Source organism: Natrix helvetica (genome assembly GCF_964273705.1).
Source record: "Natrix helvetica genome assembly, chromosome: 4".
Taxonomy (NCBI): Eukaryota; Metazoa; Chordata; class Lepidosauria; order Squamata; family Natricidae; genus Natrix; species Natrix helvetica.
In genome coordinates, this window is record NC_138550.1 from 103787651 (window position 1) to 103811765 (window position 24115).

Sequence of the window (24115 nt, forward strand, 5' to 3'; positions counted from 1 at the left end):
TCATTCTTGGTGTTCTTCTCTGCACTCTTTCTAGAGTCTCCACATCTTTTTACATTGTGGCAACCAAAACTGGATGCAGCATTCCAAGTGTGGTCTTACCAAGGCATTATCAAGTGGTATTAACATTTCATGTGATCCTGATTCTATCCCTTTGTCAATGCAGCTTAGGACTGCATTGGCTTTTTTGGCTTTAAGGCATTGGCTTTTTTGGCACTACTGGCTCATATTTAAGTGATTGTCCACTAAGACTCCAAGATCCACCTCACATTTAGTACTATTGAGCCAGGTACCACTTATACTATACCTGTGCATTTGGTTTTTCTTGCCTAAATATAGAGCCTTATTTTTCACTATTGAATTTCATTTGTTAGATAGTGCCCAATGTTCAAGTCTGTCAAGATCCTTCTGCATCTTAAGCCTATCTTCTGGAGTGTTCCACATCTATCCCCTCCTCCAAATCATTGATGAAGATATTGAAGAGTACTAGGCCTAAAAGTACTTGGCCTAAGAGCCACACTGCATAGGTCCCTCCATGTAGATGCAGTTTCATTGAGGACTATATGTTGAGTGTCGTTGGTCAGCCAGTTACTAATCCATCTGGTAGTGATGCTGTTTAACCCATATTTTTCTATCTTATCAAGTAGTAGGTTGTGGTCTACAGTTTCCTGCCACTGTGGAGGAAGCTGTCATCACTGTGTTTTCTCTGGAGCATAAGCCAAGATGATTAACTTACAGAGTTAATTGGTTCAGCTTTCCAATACAGCTAGAAGCCACACAGTGTTAGGGAAATAAAAGAGTCGCATCAATCTCAGATCACCATGTCCCTTATATGTAAAAGGGGGCCTTAATCTCTTACCTGTCCAAACGATAATTAGATGTAATAGGTTTTTTTTTCCTCCAGTGGCTATTAAATTATTTCACATCAACCTGATAATTGCACAAGAAAGGGGGATTTACAATAGCATCTTTTCACTCACTGCTACTTGCATTTTTTTTTATTTCACAGATTGGGGAGAGACAGAAAGTGCTTGTTACAGAAGAATCCTTTGATTCCAAATTTTATGTTGCTCATAATAAATTCTACGAACAGGTAACATTTTAAAAATAAGAAAAAAGATTGTCCTTTTTGTCATCTTAACTGTAACTGTAATACAAAGTAATGTTCACGAATTTGATACCTAGTTTCCACCAATCCTTTGACTGGAGCTGTTAAACACATAAGTTTTCTCCAAGTTGCAGAAAATAGATTAACATAAATGATTTTCCTATTAATTGATTTCCTCTAATTTTTTTCATTAAAAATTACATCTCTCATGTTAAGATATCTCTATTTAAATTATCATTTAGATTCTAAATAATTAGAAACATGGAATCAACTAATTGGAGAAATATTTTGTGGTTCACTGCTAGCAGTAACAATAGCAAGAGCACTTAGACATATACTGCTTCATTGTGCTTCACAGCCCTCTCTAGATGGTTTACAGAGATAACATATTGCCCCCAACAATTTAGGTCCTCATTTTACCGATCTCAGAAAGATGGAAGGCTGAATCAACCTTTAGTTAGTCAGGATCGAACTCCAGGCAGGATATTAATACGTATTAATCGCCAACGGATTCCAAAGAAAAACAATTACCAACCTAATCCAAAGGGAGACTCCCCCCAAAAACCGAGACACAGAACAGGACAACGGCATCGCCCTCCTCCCTTACATCAAAGGCACCACAGGTAAAATCAGCAAAATTCTCCACAAGCACAATGTCAAGACAGCCTTTACCAATGACCAAAAAATAGCCAACATCTTAAGAAACCTCAAAGACAAAATCCAGCTAGAAAACCAAGGAGTCTATGAAATACCATGCAAAATCTGCCCTGCAACATACATAGGACAAACGAACAGGAGAATAAATGCACACATTGCAGAACACAAGAACGCAGTAAGAAAAAAAGAAAAAACTTCCTCCCTTTTCCAGCACCTTAAAGCTACAGGACATGAAATGAATTTTGAAGGAACCAGGTTAATCTCCAAAACTGAACACGTCAACAAGAGAATAATTATGGAAGCTATCGAAATAGAGAAACACCCCCACAACATGAATAAACGTGACGATATATCCCGCCTACCAGACATCTGGAAACCAGCCCTAATCAACAAACGAGCCCCACCCACCACCCAGGCCATTACAACACGAAACAACAATGGACACACAGCCAGCACTAATCAGCACCAATCTACCAATCATGATGCAACCACACAACCAATCATTCCACTTACTGAAACAACGCCAGCACTCCACACACACCCCACCAAGATTTATAGAAAGACAGCAGCTCTGACCACACTTTAAGCCCAAAACCCAGCCTGAAGATGGTGAGTGAGACCTTGCCGAAACGTTGCCAAGACAATCTCAATCTTACACGGGAAAAGACCCGAATACAACAAGACCAGCATATCTACACCCGTGAAAATCAAATATACGAATGTATGTATGTATGTATGTATGTATGTATGTATGTATGTATGAATGAATGAATGAATGTACGTACAATCTTAAGCATCATTAATATTATAATTATCAATAAAAATGTTGAAAAGGTTTATATAGAAAAACTTTAAATTTCTAATATTGTATAGGTTTCTGTTATGGCAAATGCTATCAAATGTTAAGATACCACATGGCATGATTTATGTTTATCTTTCTTCCTTTTTGAATATAAAATCATAAGCACTTTTCAAAGTATTAGGAAAAATAATCAATATATTTTCTTTTAAAGATTCTTGTACCAAAGAACCCAGAATTCATAGGTAAGATGGTAGAAGTGGATATTTTTGAAGCAGGGAAGCATTTTATGAGAGGACAGCCAGTATCAGAGGCCACAGTATTTACTCCATCCCTCAGAAGGCCGTTTGCTCGAGGAGAAGTTTCTGGTTTAACAGAGGTGAGTAGTACACGTTCTTACCCCTTATACTTAACTCAAAAGAGTCATTCTTAAGTCATTCTAATTCAGTTGGTAATAGTAATCTTTGTCGTTATCGTTATATCTATGTGTGCTTGAATTCTAAAAACAATTAGAATTTTTTAAATGTAAGTTAGTATGTTGGGCTTGGATAAACAATAGTAATTTCAATCTTATTTCTAAAATATGAGATGACTATTTTTTGAAAAGATAAATATAAATACCTCTAATGCTTACCCAATATTATTTTATTTTTCTGAATTTAACAGCCATTGGACACGCTATACATTTCCTGGGTATCAGTAGCTGAGCTTTCTTGTTACCTCAAATGGCTATTTATCTTCTTGTTTTTAGGTTGCTAATAATAATATACAGTAGCTCATTGAAGTTCAGTTACAGGCATAATATTTGGGCATGGATCTCAATAGGAGTAAAAAGAGTACAGTAGCTTAATTGTTATGGCTTGTCACACAGTCAGTCAAATGTTTAGACTGAATTTGACATTTTTATCCACCTATCAAGTCATTATTGTTGTTGTTGTTGTTGTTGTTGTTGTTGTTGTTGTTGTTGTTATTATTATTATTATTATTATTATTATTATTATTATTATTATTTAAATCACTTTATGGTATAGACATTGTCATTTTCTTTCAAATGGTCATGTTGCCCAAGCTGACATCCATGGTCAATAATAATTTCAGAGAGATTATGCTCCGCCTGTATTATTACTCCCATTCTAAGATTGTCTAGTCTTTGAGCTGTTTTTCTGCTCCTTTTCTGGATGAAAGACTGATTTTTTAATTGATTATGTGCCATCAAGTCAGTATTGACAAATAAACATTCTTCAAGGTGTTCTGTAACCACCATTGCCCTTTAATATTTACGGTGATGCACCCATTGCCTCTGTAAGCCGGTCCCTCCACTTTGCTCTTGGTCATCTTCTTCTCTTTCCTTCCATCTTTCTCAGCATTATGGATTTGTCAAGGGTTCTAGATCTTTGCATAATATATCCAAAATATGATGATTTGAACCTGGTCATTTTTGACTCAAGCTTGTTTTAGAACCACATATTATTTCTGCAGCATGCTGGATAATTGGGAAAGCCAAATAATATGAAAAAAAAGCATCTTGATTTAGGACTCTAATCTGCATTTGGATGACCTAAAGTATTGTTTTTCTAGCATGTGCAATTAAGGCTGTTGTGCTATAGTTTGAACACTCTATGTCCTTTCTTTGGAATTGTTTCGACTGACCTCTCCTATCTGTTGGACATTGTGTTGTTTTCCAGTTTTGCTGGTATAGTTTTGTTATTTTTTTATTTCTTTTTTTTTTATTTCTTCTCTCTTTTTTAAAGATTCTCCATCATATTCCAACTTGGCAATAACCAGAGTCCTGATCTAACTTAATCTTATAGGATTAAAGGTTCTTGTAAACAAGCAATATCTTCTAAAGTATCTTGAACGTTAACCTAGTACTACATAGAATTTCAGTATATTCCTCCTTAATTTGATCTTCTTTGAATCAGTTACTGCCTCCCATTGGCATCCTTTAGTATATGAATCTGTACATTATTCTGAATTTGGAGAGCTTTTGAAAACTTTCCATGTTTTCTGTATCTGTTTCTATCTACAGATGCTTTTTGCCTCTTCTAATACCTCTCTGACATTTTTTGGTTAAGACTCTTCCAGATTTCTTCATTTTGGGTTTTGTTTTTTTTTTTTTTTTTGGCTATGGCTTCATTTTTTCCTCTTGGCAATTTTTCATTATCTGTTCTGACATCCAATTTCCTTCTTTTGTGTCTTGGTCTCTGGCAGTCTTTTTTCATTCATGTTTTCGTTCACATTCATCCTTAACAACTTATTTGATTTCATTCTACAGATCTTCTAGTTCCCTATCAATGAGATTTAGGGCAGCTGTCCTCAGCCCCCAGTCTGTGGCCCTGTATTGGGGTGCAGCCCATTGGGAACTGGGCCAGCAAATGATGGTGAGCTCAGGAAACTCAATTTGCGGGCACACATGCAAAACCATCCCCTCTCTCCACTCACGCCTCCCCCCCCCCGCAGTGCCACTGCTGGTCCACAAACCTGGAAAGCTTGTGGACCACTGACTTAAGGCTTCAAAGCAATTCCTGATGTTCTCCTTGGAAATAGTAGTCATATGTTCAAGTTCCAATCATGAAAACTGGTTGATTTTGTTTTTCTACTTCACTTGGAACCTACACATTAGCAGGTTGTGATGTGTTCTCGTTAATCCTTAACTGCATTTTGCTGTTATATTTGTGTTCTTCCACATCCTTATACCAATAATTGTCAATTTGATTTCTGTGTTGCCCATTGATGATCTATATGTATATCAGCATCATTTTAGTTGTTTGAAGATATGTTAGTAATGAAGAAACCATTGGCTTGGCAAAAATTCATGTCATTCTCCTACTTCACTTGCTTTTCCTAGATTGTACAACCCATCTATTTTTAACTTCTCACTATTTCCAACCTTGGAAACTTCATTCCAAAGTGACATAGAACTGATGGAGCTGAGAATTTTTGTCAGTTATGCTAACTTGCAAACCAGTTTGTAATTTTTCAGAACTACCAGTCAGAAATGTATTTTTAACAGTATCATTTCTCTAAAGATTGACTGGGATCTTTACATAAAAGTACATTAATTGTACTTAAGATTTATCCAGTACACTACATGAAACATTCCATCTGCTAAACAGAGAGAAATCAAATTAGCATTAGTAGTGCAACCAGAATTATGGATCTCATCCTCAAGTGTCAGTTACTACAACTTATCCAGTGAAATTAGAAGGGATAGGAGGAATCTTTGGGTGCTTGTTCTTTAATTTATTAATGTAAAGTTGGGAGTTTCTCTCATAAAATATTCAACAAAATAGAACGTTCAATTGTAACAACTCTGTCTCTTTAGTCCACGGATGGGCAATTAATTTTCCCCAAGGGGACATTTCAAAAATTGTGACTGTTGTGGAGGGCCAAATCAGTAGGCTGAATTTAATTCTGCTCAATATTAATTGTATGACTTTATAAAAAGCAGTAAATTATATGGTTTTGATTAGCTGCTATTAATAAGAATACATGTTAAGTCTTGATTTCTAATTTCCGATTGGCCTCACAAAGGTCAGACAGGGATAGCCAAAAGTCTGGATGTGACCTGGAGGCCATAAAATGCCCAGGTCTGCTCTAATCTGAGATGTGAAAATAAAGATGATATAATATATGCCACTCATGGATTACTAGCGTGATATGTAAACCCAGCCATTATTTCCAGAACTGCCTAATGATTTAAACCAGAGCTCTCTGGTTCAAATCATGGCTATGGAGTACTTTCATCTTCTCTTTCAGACTTAGGTTCCCAGAATAAGTGTGATAATTTGAGCTTCCTGGGATTTAGTTCACAGTAAGATCTTTAAGCTGCTTTTCTGGAACTTTCAAAATTTAGGTTTCAAAGAAATCTGTTTCATCTTCAAATGGAGAGTTCTCCAAAAACACATGAAATAACTCTGCTAGTTTCCTCCCTCAGCTGTTTCTCTCAGTAATAAATAGTGCACAAGCAGTGATAATGTAAAAAAAAAAAAAACCCAATCCCAAGTATTGTTCAGAGACAGCACTCTGACACACAAATACTGTATGTATATATACACACACAAACACAATATTTTGACTAGAATCTATTTAAAGTTAAAAATCTGAAGCCCAGAACACCAAAACAAATCCACCCATATAATTTAGCCTTTGTTTGTCAATGTTATCTCAGCCCAAGCACTTTAGTTTTTGCACATTAACTTCCAAGGTAGCACGAGTTAATGAATTGTCGCCTTTCATTAAGGCTGACTGGCTTTTGGTTAATGTAAGTTAGCAACTTTATTAACTCCAAACGGGGCCTTATATACATGAGCAAAGTAACTTGTTGCTCACATTATCACATTTAAGAAACCATCTTTTTTAAAAAAAATAATGATCATACCCAGGACCGGATTTAGATGAAAAGAGGCCCTAGGCCAGTGATGGCGAACCTTTTTTGGCTCGCGTGCCACAAGTGGGGGGAGCGCAGGGGGGTCGAGTGCGGGCGTGCCGCACCCATAATGCAACGTGTGACCCCCCAGTGCGCATGCGCGCAAAACGCGCGACCCCCCCATTTTTACATTTTTGTTTGCCCTCCCCAGGCTCCAGGGGCTTTATAGGAGCCTGGGGAGGGCGAAAAGAGCCTCCCCCAACCCCCCGGAGGCCCTCCGGAGGCTTCAGGGACTGTCCAGAGGCTTCCTATAAAGGCTCTGGAGCCTGGGGAAGGTGAAAAATACCTTTTAAAAAGGTGAACTCAGCTGGCCAGCGCGCGCATGCGCGCTGGCCAGCTGACAGGGCAGCGCCTCACGTGCCCTGACAAATGGCTCCGCGTGCCACTTGTGGCACGCGTGCCATAGGTTCGCCATCACGGCCCTAGGCTATTCCACTTATGGGGCCCTTTCACCTCCCATTTTTAAGTTTGTAAATTACATGAGAGATAATAAAATAAATCATTACTGTGATATATATCAATATATTAAATGAAACGTGTTGTAATTGGTACTAACATTTATAAAAAATGTGGCACGGATAATAAATAAAAATAAAAGGCCCCTCTTGATCTTGAGGCCCTAGGCTGAAGCCTAGTTAGCCTATAGGAAAATCCGGCCCTGATCATACTTTACTAAAATGTTTCAACATTACTGCATTATCTCACTATTTTAGATCATTATTTCTGAACAATTGGTATCTGTTTGAAATCCATGTAGAAGAGTCTCTAATTTAGTGCTAGGTATCCCACTAATACTCAGTACACCCAGATTATTTTGGTACAGGTAGCTGGATCCTGCAACTATCCTAGGTTAATTCAGAGGAGCATTCCTGTTGGCAAATGCATCAAACTATGGGCTGTGTTTGCTTTAATTTAGTAGGCGGTAATGTTATGTTGTGTTCCATATCAAACTGCAGGTGGCTTATAAGTTCTTCTGGGCCTGGCTGCTGAACAGGAAGCTGCATCAAGACACCTGGATTTTCACTGGTTTCATTTAGCTGTAATTCATTGTACTGGGTTTGTTTGGAAAGCGCTATGGGGCAGTGAACCTTCTCTTGAGGACCATTAAAAGTAATCTTGGGAGTAGTAAGATCAGCCTAATGGAGCTATATCTTTGTGTTGAATAGCATATGGAGCAACTAATTCTTGATATTGTTCTATAAAACCTCTTTGTTAGAGCTCTTCTAAAATCCATAGCACTTTCTTGATACATGTGGTGGCAGTGGTTAGCTCACAGAAAATTCTAAATCCAGTTGAAGGCCAAGAAAGTCCAATCATCTGGACTCCAGTTCATAATGTCAAGCTTGCACAGATGTGTTCAGTAATTGAACTGAGGTGGACATTTTTACATAACCAGGACAAAATCATTGGGGTGGGGAGGAAGCTAATAGAAGAAACAGGACAAATGAAGAAGAGAAAGAAAGGGGCAGAACAGATGGACTCAAGAAAACAAAACAAATTAACACAAAGTTTCTGGGACCATTCAGTATATTAAACTCTGGTTTTCTCTACCAATGTCTGTTGCATAAACCACTTTTGGGTGGATTCACACATCACATTGTTGTAAATCATCAACTACAAATCACTTTACTAGGTTTACACAGTTTATTAAACCAACATCAAACATGATGTACAAAGCTTATTATGGTGTGAATTTAGTCATTAAATCTGTTTCAAGAAAGAACTGTTGTCTAGCCTGCCAAAATACAAAAAGACTAGCTAGATTAATCACTCATAAATCTATTTGCAAAACAACCCTGACAATAAGAGACATCAATGTCACTTCCTTTAATGTTGTCACCTGCTGGGACTTTGGAAGCACGCCTTCTCCATAGTGGCCCCTGCCCTATGGAACACAATTCATCCTCAAATCAGGCAAGCCCCTAATTCTTCTTGCCTTCTGGAAGGCCTTGAAGAGTTGGCTGTTTCCTCAGGAGTGCAGCTGAAGCCTAGAAAAAAACAGGTGTTGATATATAGAGAAGTGTTTTCTTTGGGGGCCTGGAAGGTTTTTTTTAATATTGTTGATCTTCTTTGATATAATATTATTATTTTTAAGCTACCCACGTTATGATATATAATATGGGTGGTCATATAAGTCAGGGGTCCCCAACCTCTGGTCTATGGACTGACACTGGTCCGCGACATGCCAACAATCGGTCTGCACAAACAAGCGAAGCCCCATCCATGGAAAGAAAAAGCTTTCTCCGTGGAACCGGTCCCTGATGCCCAAAATGTTGGGGACAATTGATATATAAGTATTTTAAATGAAGAAATAAGAGAGAAAGAGAGAGATGATGGATGTCTATGAGTTTATTAGTTAATTTCCCTACAGCCATTATTGTAATCCAATGCTAATCACTTCTCTGATGTGCCATATTATATGCTGTATAATCTATGAGAAACTATAAGACACCAATTTGTAATTCCTTAAAACAATCTTTATTGAAATTGAAGCAGTGCAGCCATTGTGAGAAAGATATGCTGTTAGTAAACTCATAGCTGGGGTGGGAACAACAGATAATAAATATATTGTGCATTAAAAAGGAAAGAGAGGCAGAAATAATTATTAAAAACAACAGGAAAGAAATTGTTTTGATAAGAAGTTCTGACGCTGAGGTGATCAAAGCACCTTATTCAAATGTAACGTTGGCATCCCTTAGCTTCTGATAACTGTTTTTTTTTAATTAAATAAGAATATAGAATCCCAACCAATGTTTTTAGGATGCTTGGGCTGGGGATATTGTTCTTCAGACAAGGTGTTTTTATTTTCTGCAAGAAAAACAGCTAGAGCCCAATTTTGGAATTATAAGTGTCCTGGAAGCACTTATGTTGCCTTTTGAGTGTTGCCAAATGGACCTATTTTGTACCATGTACTACTTTATATATTTTAGAAATAACTCTGGGTTGCCATGCTGAAACTGGCAGATATGCACTCTTGAGTGGTTGCATACATCAGTGGCTTGCCATGTAGAGTAGCCTTATTTAATTTTGATTTTTGTGCAATTGCTTGGCTGCCGCTAGATTGTGCGAACGGGCTGTAGCTAATTTGGAGACTGCACCAACTTCTAGTTGTGGCAGGATGTTACAATGTTTGTTATCCTTGCTATTTCAAATATCTGCAAATGTTAAATCATGTCATGAACTACTCAAACAATATTCAGTCACAACTGTTTGAAAATCAGTATTTTTTCATCATTAATTACATCTGCAAATTGACTGTTTAAATAAAGATTGAATATTAAGTCTATTTATAATACCAATAGAGTATAATATGAAAACCATGTTGAATTTTAGCTCAAAGCTAAATTGAAGTTAACCATTTTGATCATCTAACCAAGCTTTTAGAGTAAAGTATGTATATAAAGTATACATACTTTATACATGCTTTTAGAGTAAACTATGTATATAGAGGGACACCGTGTCTCAGTGGCTAAGACGTTGAGCTTGTTGATCTGAAAGGTTGGCAGTTTGGCAGTTGAAATCCCAAGCCCCGTGTAACAGAGCTCCTGTTATTTGTCCCAGCTTCTGCCAACCTAAAAGGTTTTTAATACAGTTCAGTGTTGTTTATCCTAATTATGAAAGGGTTAGTCACTCTGGGTGATACATCATCACATTAATATTTTGAATAATTAATTAATATTAGAGAATATTAGAGAAAATCTAGGGATATAGATGCTTTCAATAGATGTCTTATATAATCATGTGACCACAGTATGTGGCTACGACACCTGGTGGTTTGTAAGGCATTTTAAAATATGACATGTCTTTCAAGTGTGCTATGCCTAGAGAATATCTTTGTTTAGTTTTTAAAAATATGTTCCATAGGTATTCAGTTAAAAGGGGCTACTACCATCAAAGACCATGCTATAAAGCTATCTTGAAAGACTCTGGCTGAATCATCAGAGAAGAATGCTCCTGCTCTGACATGATTTCATGAAAAATCTCAGTTGTGCATAAAAATAGCAATTGTAGCTGAAAAGTTTTTATATGTTCATCTTGAGTCATAATCCTCGATTCCTTAATATGCCTGAAATATTTTTACACTTGAAATAGCTGTATTTCTGGAATTAATTTTTTACTTGATTTGCTTAATATAACTCACTCAAGATGTATTTTACCCTTTGGATGAACTAATTCTGCCTGCTTGTTCATCTACCATTAACATTATTTTCCAGAGCTTAATCCCTAGATTCTCCATTCGAATTGGCATTTGTTGCCATTAGAACAATAACAGCAATAAAAGATAAAATCAATCTCCAATTACAGAATGTTGTTTTTGATGTATGGGATGCTGATAGTATTATATCCTAGAGAGAGCAAAATTATAAAAAGTAGTAGAGCAAAAAACCCCACTCTTTGTTAGTTCATGAGGAAAAAGATTTAATGTACGATTTGGTGACATTTGTTTTAGGCCCAACCAAAAATGACATAAAAGAATATACATGATCCAGGCTTTTCAGAAATTCAAGACATACAAAAGCAGGAACACTAATCCCAATGTTTGAGCTATAGATTTGCCAATGCCATGTTACCTTAAATAAGACATTCCCTATTTTATTCTTTGTATAATGTGTAACAGCCAGAAAGTTTAGTTTAATTCAAGAAAACCTCTTGGAAAGAGTTGGTCTGTAATAATTTTTGAACTTCGTTGTGAGGACAGCCAATGTAATATATAAACTATGATTTGTGGCTTACCAAAGCTTTATCCAACTAGGTGCCTTCCAGTTTTGATGGGACTATAACTCCAGCAGTGCAATCACAAGAACTATTAAAAATAAAAATATAAGTAGATCCAAGTTCAGCTCTTATTGACTTTGGGGATCATTGGTGTGGTTTTCTAGGCAGAAATATGAAAGTACTTTGCCAGTGCTCCCAAGGTTTTGGTGTTTTGTTTTGTTTTACTTTCAGACTTGTCTACTATCCTGGGATTTTCTTATGGTTTCCCATCCAAGTACTAATTAGGTCTAACCCTAGTTCCCTTTTCAAAATCAGCTAAGCAAGGATCTAATTAAAAAAACAGTCAAAAGTCATAATTAGTCTAGCTAAAGGGTAGATATGAACACACTGGCATATACCTTCTCGAAATTAAAGGGTTATATGAACTATGCTCTATTGAAACCAAAAATCCAATTAAAAATAATAGTCAAATAAACCCTAACCTTCCATAAATTCACATCAATTCTTTTGAGCGGTAACTGGATTTTAAATAGACCAATTATAAAATGTTTATTAGGGCTTTCCCTTTCCATCTCATAATGTATTGGCTTCAAGAAGTTTGACTTAGCTCCCAGTAGAGCAGTCATTCAGAAATATTTTATAGTGATCAATTTATAACCATCTATTCCATGCCATTGAAGCTTTCAAATCGTATATGTCTAAGACACTGATATTGCCATTGCAAAAATTCAGAATACCTAAAATAATTCCAGAGTTCTATCTCAGTAATGAAAAGCTACGTCCATATTCTGAATTTTACAAGCAGTGATGATGGTTTGACCCTTAAACTTTGGTTTAACATTATACACTTTTAAATTTGTGGGCATTTTCGAGAGAAATAAAAGCTACGTAAGAGCATAGTATTCAAAGTTGACTGATACCCATAAAATCAGTGACCAATTATAAAATGTTTATTAGAGCTTTCCTTTTTCATCTCATAATTTTTTGGATCCAAGAAGTTTGATTTAGTTCCCAGTAGGAGTCATTCAGAAATGTTTTATAGTAATCAATTGCATAACAATCTATTCCATGTCATCGAAGCTTTCATGTTATATGTGTCTAAGATACTGATATTGCTGGTATAAAAGGAAAAGATTTATATAATCTGAAAAAGACCCAGAATGTAAACATTAGCTGCTTTATCTAAATCAGACCATCTAGCTTGATATTCGAGTAGCAGCAAAGCTTCCGAATGGGCACTTTTCCCAGCCATGTATGGAGCATCAGAGATTTAATGCTGGCCATTATGTGTGCAGAATTCATGCTCTATCACTAAGCTTACACATCCTTCCCTAATTTGCTAAATAAAATATTTTTTTCCGAACTTCCATCTTTTTTTTTTTTATTGTGAAGCTACCATGACAGTTTTTAACTGTATGTATGTAGCGACATATTTGAGTGTCATTGGAGTAGCACGAAGTGAAAGCACCTTTTAGTGAGTTCAACTCCAACTGACTTTGTGGACAGGTCCATACAGTTTGCTTGACAATACAAGAGTGATTTGCCATTGTCTTCTTTTGGGGTGTTTTTCAACTTTAGTCTGAGATTTTCTGGTGATTTCCAAGAAGGTTAAACTTTTACCCTTGTATGGCTACCCTACTTAACTTATTGAGCTTCCACTATCATTCTGTTGGGTGAAGCATTTGTAATCCAAGTCTGGTACAAGTTGTAAATCAGTGCCTGATTTCTGGGAGATTTGCAAATACTTTTTTCAAGACATTTAGACTTTGTCCTCTTTTCAATCTGAACTGGACAATAATGCTATTTGTATTAATTTTAAAAAATATTAGAATTCCCCTGAAGTGATCTCCCCCAAGTAGGAAGGCATGCCCAACTCATGGCTCAAGGGCTGCATGCAGCCCCGGAAAGCAGGTATTGTGGCCCCAAAAGATCGTAAACATTGTTATGTGCATTTCTATGCATTATATTATATACTTTATATATGGCCCAAGATCATTCCTCTTCACTCAATGAGGCCCAGGCGAGCCGAAAAGATGGACACGGCTGATGTAGAATTTTGGCTACATAAGCAGTGACACTTGAGTAACCGAGATCACTATTTAGTGTACAACATAACAATGAGTTGTCTGATTCCTCATGAAGAGGGAAAAACTATTCTTCACATTTCCTTATTATTTCTCATCGTTTTGTGCAAGCAGATTTTAACTTTTAGACTTCCCTGTTCAAAATTATCTCGGTGAAATGGGATTTGGATCCTTGTATCTCAGTTGAGCAACAGCTAAACTAGGAACTGGTCTTTCAGAGGGTTACTATTAATATTCAGCTCGAAATGGCAGTAGAAAAAGTAAGAGCATCAGAGAAGTAGATCATTTTCCTCCAAAGATCTCTTCGAGGAAAAACATATTGCCCATTCCTTCAGGGCTATTATGTATGTTAAGCATTAAAAAAAATGTGTTTATCTTCCTGAAAGATTCTTTCTTACCAGAAGAATTTTAACATGCATGTCTGCACATAAACAAAGGGGCTGAAAGTTTGGTAAGCTTGTAAGCATAGATTAATAGCTCAGAATTCCCTTGGAGTTAGATTCATGCTCCCGTTTCCTTAGAGATCCCTTTAGTATTTCAAACTACTGTGGTGATGCCTGTGTCTGAGAAAGTAACAGCCAAAAATAACATCTGAAAACATTAACTAGTCAAGGTCAAAAAGTTTTTGTATTCCTTTCTCCTCTGGGTCTGTCTCATATGGTTGTCATTTTCGACTGTCCCTCCTATGTTTTCTTTCTTTGAACTGGCGATAAGGTGGTTTTGGCATTACCAGTTTCTATGAAACTACACAGGGTTTCACAAAAGCAATTACAAAATACAAGAGAGAACCGGCTGTCAGAATTCCTACTAAGCTTGTAAATGCAACAAGAGACTCAGCTCCTAGGAATTATATTGCCTACAGTGGCCGAGATTGTACGTATGTGATACAGGTAGATTGTTTCCAGAGTAAACATTTTAAAGGATTTAATGTAATTAACCTGCAGAGAGAAAGAAATTCTTTATTTTTTTCTCCTTCCAGTCCTAGTGATGCATGAGTATTAAAAAAAGCATTCTTGCAAATATAATTATGGCATGCCTCTTGCTGGCTGGCTGTTACATATTGATAAGCTTATATTGCTGGCAGCTCTTTCTGTTCAGCAACTCAAGTTGGAAGAACAGGAGAGATGCTGCTTTTCACATCTGAATGGATGTTTGAATGTTTAGTTAAAAATTATATCTTGCCATGATATAGAAAAGGACAGGTATTTTTTTAAATAGATCTGTTTATTTATTTGTTTATTTCTGAAATGTATATCCTACATTTCCTCCAAGGGTCCAGGGCAGCCCACTGGGAATGTACCCAATTCTACTCCCATAGCAACAGCAATGTTAGATAGGTTGGATTGAGAGGGTGACTGGCCCAGAAGCACCCAGTACTAATCGAACATCTTAACCACTATATGTCTATGGAGAGACATATAGAGTCATCCAGGCCATGGTTGCCCCAAAGGTGCTTTTTCAAGAGGCAATTGGACTTTCTGTTTTTTCTTTGAAGATGCTTTGCTTCTTGGATGAGAAGCGAAACATCTTCAAAGAAAAACCAGAAAGTCCGGTTGCCTCTTGAAAAAGCACCTTTGGGCTTAACCACTATAGTTTGCTCAGATCCCAAACTCATATCCAGGTTTTAGAGTGAAAGTCCTAAGCCAATACAAAAGTCTGTGTATGTTTGCTATTGAAATACAGGTGGGCTTGGTTTAATTAGCATTCATTCCGAAACCATTCAGGATGTGATGATGCTAAATGAGTAGCTACAACCAGTGTTTAAAGTCCCGACTATTGCAGCACCCCTCTGGTCCTATGATTGTGATCTGGGCAATTAGCAACTGGACACATTTCTGACTGCTGCAGCACCTTGTGGTCCCGTGATCACATTTTGCAACCTTCCCTGCCCAGCTTCCTACAAACAAAATCAATGGGAAAGCCAGCAGGAAATCGGAAGTTGTGTTCATGTGAGATCCTTGTTTACTGACCCCTGCATGGTCCTCACTTAACTACAATAACTGTCCAATTGTCATCACTATTCAGTCACACGACATCATTGTTTATAACTGCATTGTTTAGTGATAGAAATTCTGGACCCAATTACTGTTGCTAAGTGGAGACGACCTGTACAAGGGAAGAGCAATCTAAATGAGAGATAAACTATCCCAGGGGTGTCCAAACTTGGCAACTTTAAGACTTGTGGACTTCAACTTCCAGAATTCCCCAGCCAGCAGAGCTGGCTGGGGAATTCTGGGAGTTGAAGTCCACAAGTCTTAAAGTTGCCAAGTTTGGACACCCCTGAACTATCCTCTTTAGCTTATACCGAACTTCTTAGAAGTCAATTTACTTCCATAAATTATAATCTTATTTTATTCCAGATAAAAAATATGTTCATAAATATAATTTTAATTGAATTCTTCACAGGCTTGCTGCTCTTCTGACTTCAGATAATAAATGATATGGGTTAGATGCAACATTGCTGGTGAATATGAACTAACTATTCCTATAGCCATTTTTTAAGTATAATAAATAACTGTATTTTTGGCATAATCTTTATTAAATATATATTTTATGGGTGTATCATGATAGCAGAATAAAGGAGTATATCAGAGGTGGGTTGCTCCCAGTTTGGCCCGGATCAGGTGAACCAGTAGTGGTGGCGGCGGGAGCTTCTGCCCACCCGCCTGGCAAAGAAGCATCGCACGCACGAGCAAACCGGTAGTAAAAAAAATGGAACCCCACCACTGGAGTATATATAGGTGGAATATGCTATAACAGAGATTTTTTTTTTTTTTGCAAGCTCAGCTATTTCTGGAAAATGGTTATAAACATTGGGTAGGATCTCAACTTTTCAATTTGTGTCAAAATAGTTCCATATAAACTAGAAATCTGAACTTGCACGTGCCCTTCTTGACGGCTTCCCATAGATATTTGTTGACTGCCATGGACTGATAGGGCTGTTATTATGTATTTAACGTGTATAACGCACACAACATTTTTAAAGTGCTCCCTGCAAAACATCAAAATAGATGACACTTGCTCCCAACATGCTCTGAAAGTAATCAACATGATACAAAAAGGGAAACAGATAGAGTGGAAACAGGAAGCAAGCACTGGAGCAATAGCATTCTCTCCTTCTTTAGCAAAGATTGAGACAGGGTTCTGTTCCATTATAGTGATACTTCAGTTTCACTACTGAGGAGAAAAGGTATCTGTTAAATCTGACAGAAATTTAAAAATGCCAGTTCCAGAATTACTGAAAGTATATAAATTGATGAAAATAAATAAATTATGCCAACTGTCTGGGCAAACATCAGATTTGTCTGTTGTTTATTTAATGTATTTATATCCCACCTTTATTATTTTTATAAATAACTCAATGTGGTGAATAGATCTCATACGCCTTCCTCCTCCTATTTTCACCATCACAAACCCCCTCTGACTGGCCCAAGGTCACCCAGCAGGCATTAATGCTGCCATTTCCAAATGACTTGTAGGTTCCTTGGCTCTTGAATTCTCATCTCTGCTTGATTGTATGAAGCAGATGCTACCGTTTATCATCTTCTCTACGCCATACAATACTTCATGCAATACATTTAGTTCTGTGTTTTTCTGCTGCTCATCCTTTCAAAGCAATATGCAATGAACAATTGGTGTTAAAATCAAAAGTTCTAAAAAAGTAATTAAAATACAGCTCATCTTAAGGAAGTCAGAAAGATGGGTTGATCTTGGCCATTTGTTCTTGGGTTAACGGTATATATTTATCAATCATTGAAAGGTGACATGAATCAGTCTCTTGTCAAACAACATTTTTAAGCTGTTGTAAGGAGATTCTGTGCACAATCAGACACAGGCTCATACAGATTTCAGAAAAAACGAATTGAGTCATAAACAGGGCACGTTTCCTAAACTGAAGTACTTTACTTCAGTGTCTCATAAAAGAAATGTATGTAGATGGATTAGATAAGCCTAAATAAATAGTTCTTTATAAGGCTGTGAATAGATCCAGACATGAAGGACAAAATTTAATTTGAAGCATGCATGAGCATGAACAAACAAAACACCTGTTGGAAATCTTAAGCGAAACCCTTCTTTTCCTGAGATTGTATGTCAGCTGCTCAGGACAGTCGCATAAACCCAAGAAAAGATAAGATGCGGTATGCACAACTCTGATTCATACTTTGAATCCAAATCTTAGCACAGGCGTACCAAATCTAGAAGATTGTGACTTTTTAAGGCCTTATCTCTAAAAAAAAAAACATTGTAGAAAAATTTCTTCCTGATAGAATATGTAGTATGTTGGCCACTTATCACATCGCTCAGCAATAAAATAGCACCGAGGATCTTCTGACTTGCTCAGATATAGTAGTTTAATTCACAGTGATAAGCAAAGGCGTTTTGTTACACACACTAGTAGGTCCCTTCCAACTCTGCTATTGTATTGTATTGTATTGTATTTCTGTGGGATTGTTCCAGTACTGATTAGGTCAGATAAACCTTCCTTCCCTATCACAATAATTCCCAGAACTTGGTATTTCAAGTAAACGTTTCTGTTAATGACTTTTAAACTTGACTGAGCATGAAATTAAAAAAGATTCTCAAGTTACTCCCTCAGGTGCTTAGATGCACACCAGCTGGCACAGAAAGTATCTCAGCCTCTTGCAAATATTAGGAGACGCTGGAGCTATGACAGTTTGATATAAAGAAGTATGCTGCACTTAAGAGGAATCAGTGTAGCCTATTGCTAGAGGCTGTTGGACTCATATTTGTTTGATCAATGTTTTAATGCCAGGTTGTCCATCAAGTACAATGTCTTTGGCATCTGAAATATGTTAATGATGCTAGGCCCTACAATTCCTAATTATCTGACAGATCCCTAAGAAGCCTTGCTGGCACAGGAAGAGTTTTCCCATTTTGAGGGGGGGGGGGGGGGAGGCAAGGCGAACTTACATAGACAAAGCATATTTTTGAATCCCAGAAATCCAAGAAGGACCAGGCAAGAAATGTCATTAAAAAGCAGAAAGGGAATTAGAAGAAAGTAAAAACATGAGTAAAAAAATCTTTGGATTGATCATGGAGGGATCAGTGATAACTCATCAGTGTAATTTTGGTAGAGTGCTAATAGCAGAAGGCAGGAGAGCTGCCAAAACTACAGCTGCAGAGGTAAACTTCAGGGTGAGCAGCTGGAAAGAAATTGAACAGTATTGAGAAAAGATAAGAGGTCAAAGATGTATTTTTTTTTTTGTTTCTTTATTCTTGAATGGGTCATACTGCAAGTTTACATCCAGTAGAAATGATCTCATGCAGAGATGGAAAAGTGATAATAAGGAAGATACCACTTTATTATCCCTTGGTAAGGCCACACTTGGAATACTGCGTTCAGTTTTGGTTGCCATGATGTAAAAAAGATCTGGAGAGTCTAGAAAAATTGCAGAGAAGAGCAACAAAGATGATTAGGGGACTGGAGGCTATGAAGAACTGTTGCAATAACTGGGTATGTCTAGTTTAATGAAAATAAGGACTAGGAGAGACATCATAGCAGTGTTCCAATATCTCAGAGGTTGCCCCAAAGAAAAGGGAGTCAAACTATTCTCCAAAGCACCTGAGGGCAGAACATGAAGCAATGGGTGGAAACTAATCAACTACAAGGAGCAAAAGCAACTTAGAACTAAGGAGAAATTCCCTGATAGTTAGCACAATTAATCAGTGGGACAACTTGCCTCCAGAAGTTGTGAATGCTCCAACACTGGAAGTCTTTAAGAAGATGTTGGATAGCCATTTTGTCTGAAGTGGTGTAGGGTTTCCTGCCTAGGCAGGGGTTTGGACTAGAAGACCTTCAAGGTCCCTTCCAACTCTGTTATTGTGTTCTATTCTAAGATGGTAAAATAAAAGGTTCAAGGTGAGCAGCTAATTGTTAGTTTGTTTGTTTTTTAAAAAGGGGTGGGAAGGTGATGTAGGTCAAAGGAAAATTAGGAAAAAAGAAGAGCAGTAGGAAAAGAAGATGGAGTCATTGAGGTCACCTTACAAGGCAAAATTGTGAGGAAGTGGGGAGACTGACTGATTAGAGATACCTAGAATCGGTATGGATGAAAGAAATATGTATTGTTTCACCAGATGGCTGGCAGATGAGAAGAAACCATTACTTTTCAGAGAAGGAAATTGGCTATCTCTTTTGTTATCATTTATTGCTAGATGATACAGTTTCTGAAAAGGAAAAGAGATGTTGACGGTAAATGACAAGGAACTAATTATTATATAGTATCATGGTATGCAACCCTCTATAATGTACTTATAACAGCTGTGCAGTGCTTTGAATTCTGTGAGGAAAAGATCCTTTGAAGGGTGGGATGGCAAAAGCAGCACCTGTCTGCAATTCATTAAAGCAGCCACATCTGTTTCAGTTTTGTATAGTTGCTGAAAAGAGGTTTATTAAACTATTTTTTTTATTTAATTGTTCTCTTTTTCTTTACAAGTGCTTAGGTTTCTGCCAAATCTGAGTATCACACCTTGTGTTTCCACACTTTCTAATACATATAGCTTCATACATATAGCTTGATAAGAACTCGTGAAAAATTGGGTCGTGACCAACACATGCAAATCTCTATAATTTAAGCAAGGTGCATCATAAGTGAAACAGTAAACGTGAATAAAAGTTTAGTACTACTGGTGCATATCATATCGGAATTATTCAGAAAATAATCTGAAATGCATTTGATCATTCAGTACACTGGCAGTTTTAATAATTTATAATATACCTTATTAGCATAGCCTTGTGCTTCAGCTATGTTATTGCAAAAACAAGTTGAAAGGCCATTGCCACTGCTTTGCCTTGTGGCTGGGGAGTTTCCTTGTCTTTGGGAATTTCCCCTCCATCCTCAAAAATAATCTATTTCCCATATTTGATTAACAACCCCCCTTTTTTTTACTTGTTTGGCATATTTCTTTTTCTATGAGTTTGTTCTTTCTAACGAGTGATCATTAAATTTATGAGGCATTTCTGTTCTCTTTTCAGTTGTTTCTTTCTAAGGAAAAATGTATGTTCCGTGCTGCATTGTAAAAAAAAAAAGATTAATAATTAAAATACCATCATTATGGGACTTTTTAAAGACTTCGTGTCAGACTGTCATGTCCCATTAAATCTAAAAGTTCCATTAAGAATGAGCCTTAAGATGCCTTCAGTTTTAAGCATTAGTTATAATTTTAAAACAATTCAGGATGCAAATTTGAAAGTACATTCTGAGTGAAAAAGTATGCAAAATGTTGCATCAAATCAATATAAACGCCAACTTTTATAATGTTAATATTCGTATGCTTTTATAGTGGACATAGGAAATGTAAGGTAATACATTGCTAAAACATGTGCTGGAGCATTCTTATGATGATGCAATTAGCACATTGATGATGCAATTAGCACATCAAACAAGTTTAGCTTTAAGATTTTATTCATCGTTTTTTTTTCTGATAAAATTACTCTCACTTGGGTTTAGACTCTACATGAGCAGAGTCCAATGATGTGATTGGTATGACCGCTTATGATGGCATGTCTGTGAATTCTGAAGAAGAGGATAAGATTTTCTGCAGCATGAGCTTGGCCATCTGGGGATGGAGCCGTGCCTTTCCTGGCTCTTTTGTGCAGCAAGGAGAGATGTAACTGATTGGATTCAAAAGTTGGTAAATGCCATCTTGGGAGGGCATTATGATAGGTCCCTGGAAAGAGGCAATGGTGTGTCTACTCATGAAAAAGCTTCTCTAGTTCCAATCACATTGTTCCTTTTTAAAATGAGGTTCACCACTAAGATCAATTGGGTGCATTTCTAGACCTCCTATGAGGGTTGGGAGTTAGTATTACTGTTTTACAGTAGTTCCTGATTGGAATTCTTTAGGACAAGGATGTCAAACTAGTGGCCCACGGGCCGGATGTATCACATGCAGCTCCACAAAGGGGAAAAAACATTACAAAAAGTCATGTGACAGCAACATGATGCCGCAAGTTTGGCACCCATGGTCAAACTTTAGGAGAAGGAGAGCTTGAGCTGGTGGCCATTCCTGTATGGGGTGCTTCAGGATTTAGCTGTTTGCCCACTATCCTTTAACATGTGTATGAAGCCACTGTTAGAGGTTATCATTAGCTTTGGGGTGAAGTATCATCAAATGCTGATGATACCCAAGTGCTCTACGTGTAATCAGAGATGCAGTAGAGGTCCTGACCTGGTGTTTGGAAGCTATGGGGAAAAAAGGAGTGGGAGAAAAAAATAAAGCTTAAACCCAATAAGGTAGAAATGTTGTTTACAGAAAAGACTATGTGGGTCTTTGTTGTCTCTTAGATTAATACTAGCACTTCCTCTGAAGTATCTGGTCCGTTTGGAGATTTTTCTAAATTCTGCTAGAGCAGTAGTGGAGACCATATTCAAGGAATCAGGTGAGCCTCTGCTCAACTTCAGCTGGCGAGCCAGTTGTAGCCTTGCTTGGAATGGGAATTTTTGGCAATCCTTTAATTATTAATGCCCTTGAGTTTACAATCTGCATTGCACTTTACATAGGGCTGCCTTTGAAGACTGTCTTGGAGTTATAATTGATGCAGAATACTTTGGCCTGAAGTTAGTGATAAAGAGTTACTACTACAACAATGTGATCAAGAGTTTTGGGATGTTCCACTAATTTTATTTGTTTGTTTATTAAATTTATATAGCTGACTATCTCGTTATTGTGACTCTAGGCGATAAGTTAAAAATAATACAAAGCAATCAAAAAATAACCACAAAAGACATTAAAAACAATAAAATGTTAGAAACATAAATCAATGGGAGAGACCATTTGTTTTCCCAAAAGTGCAATCACTTCATAAACTCTCCACCAACATGCATTTCTCTAGCATCTGAAAATCTATAATTTTTACTATTATTCCTTGGGGAAGCTATTTTTGTGGTTCTATTGCTCATATTCCCATATTTTTCTAACCAAGTATTTATAGAGATTTTTTTTTATTTTCAATATTTTGCAAAGAAAATGTTCTGTGTTGAGTTATGTTTTAATTAACATAAACTGGAAGAAACAATGTTAGATCAGAGTAAGTACTGTGTTCTAATATTTTCATAATTGTGTTAGGAAACATAACAAATATCCACAATGTAGGTGCTACAGAGTTACAAAAGCCCATGACAGTTTCAGCTGTAGTTTTTGTTGGTTTGCTTATTCATACACAATACTATATCTGTCTGTCTGTCTGTCTGTCTGTCTCTGTCTCTCTCTGTCTCTCTGTCTCTCTCTCTCTCTCTCTCTCTCTCTCTCTCTCTCTCTCTGTGTGTGTGTGTGTGTGTGTGTGTGTAATCTTAGTAATTTGATCTGAATTCCCTATTTAGTGAAATCATGGTAGGTAGTCCTCACTTACCAACAGTAATTGGGACCAGGAACTAAGTGACAGGGTCGTAAGTCATGATGTCGCCTAACCATGCCAATTTATTTATGTGCATAGTTAGGATAAGGTGGCTTCTACTAGCAGCCATGCTTCTCCGATCTCTCTCACTTCTTTGAATTGTTCTTTCCTTGAGCTAATATATGTTATGAAAGGCTACCCCCACGTAATTAAAAACGAAGCATACTTAGTTGTGACACTATTTACTTGTTACAGAAGTTCATTTTTCGCAAAGACTTATGGTTTGTTTTGTTTTTTTGGTAATTTATATTTGAATATTTTCCCGAACAAAAGGTAAAGATTTGTAAGCATTTATACAGCCCAATTACAGTCTTGAAAATATCATGACATCTGCATATAAAAGTACAGCTGGGGGGGGGGAGTGTATCTGCCAGTCTAGGAGATGAAAGTCTCCCTTAGTGAAGCAGAGGAATTGCTGTTCAATCTTATCTAGCTCCTTTCTGAGCACCTTATAGAACCAAGGAGTTGTCCATAATGGTCTAATAATACAAGGGTAACTTTAGTATGTCTTAAATTCCTTTTTCTTAGGCAGTCCATATTCTTTATGCATTGAATTCTCAGTCATCATTTCCAGACATTAATACAAATCCGAGCACTTATTCATATTTTCCCAGATCTATACAGGTTTTTCCCCCCTCAGACATACATTTTTGTTGTTCTTTAATAATGCTTTGGAGAATACCCAGTGGTGCTTTTTCTCAAATCAAAATATTGTGAAATTTGATTTTCTAATCAATTGATGATGTTTTGACATAACAATAACATTCATAGTCAAAAGAGTAAGATTTATTATCATGTTAAGTGTCAGACTAATACTGAAACTCTATACATGTCTTTTCAAAATGAGGTACATATATTTTTAAAATAAGTCTACTGATTTTTTTCTTGTTAATGTGTATATCATTGCAGT

At 36.9% G+C, this 24115-nt stretch overlaps 1 protein-coding gene across 1 annotated transcript in view; it reads left to right on the forward strand.

Annotated features, from left to right (window-relative positions):
• The window catches only part of CDKAL1 (CDKAL1 threonylcarbamoyladenosine tRNA methylthiotransferase), a 332059-nt gene that overhangs the window by 301589 nt on the left and 6355 nt on the right, over positions 1 to 24115 (forward strand). The window contains exons 14-15 of the mRNA XM_081952974.1: positions 1007 to 1090; positions 2776 to 2940. Of these exons, the coding sequence (XP_081809100.1) occupies positions 1007 to 1090; positions 2776 to 2940 (249 nt within the window). The remainder of the gene's footprint in view (positions 1 to 1006; positions 1091 to 2775; positions 2941 to 24115) is intronic.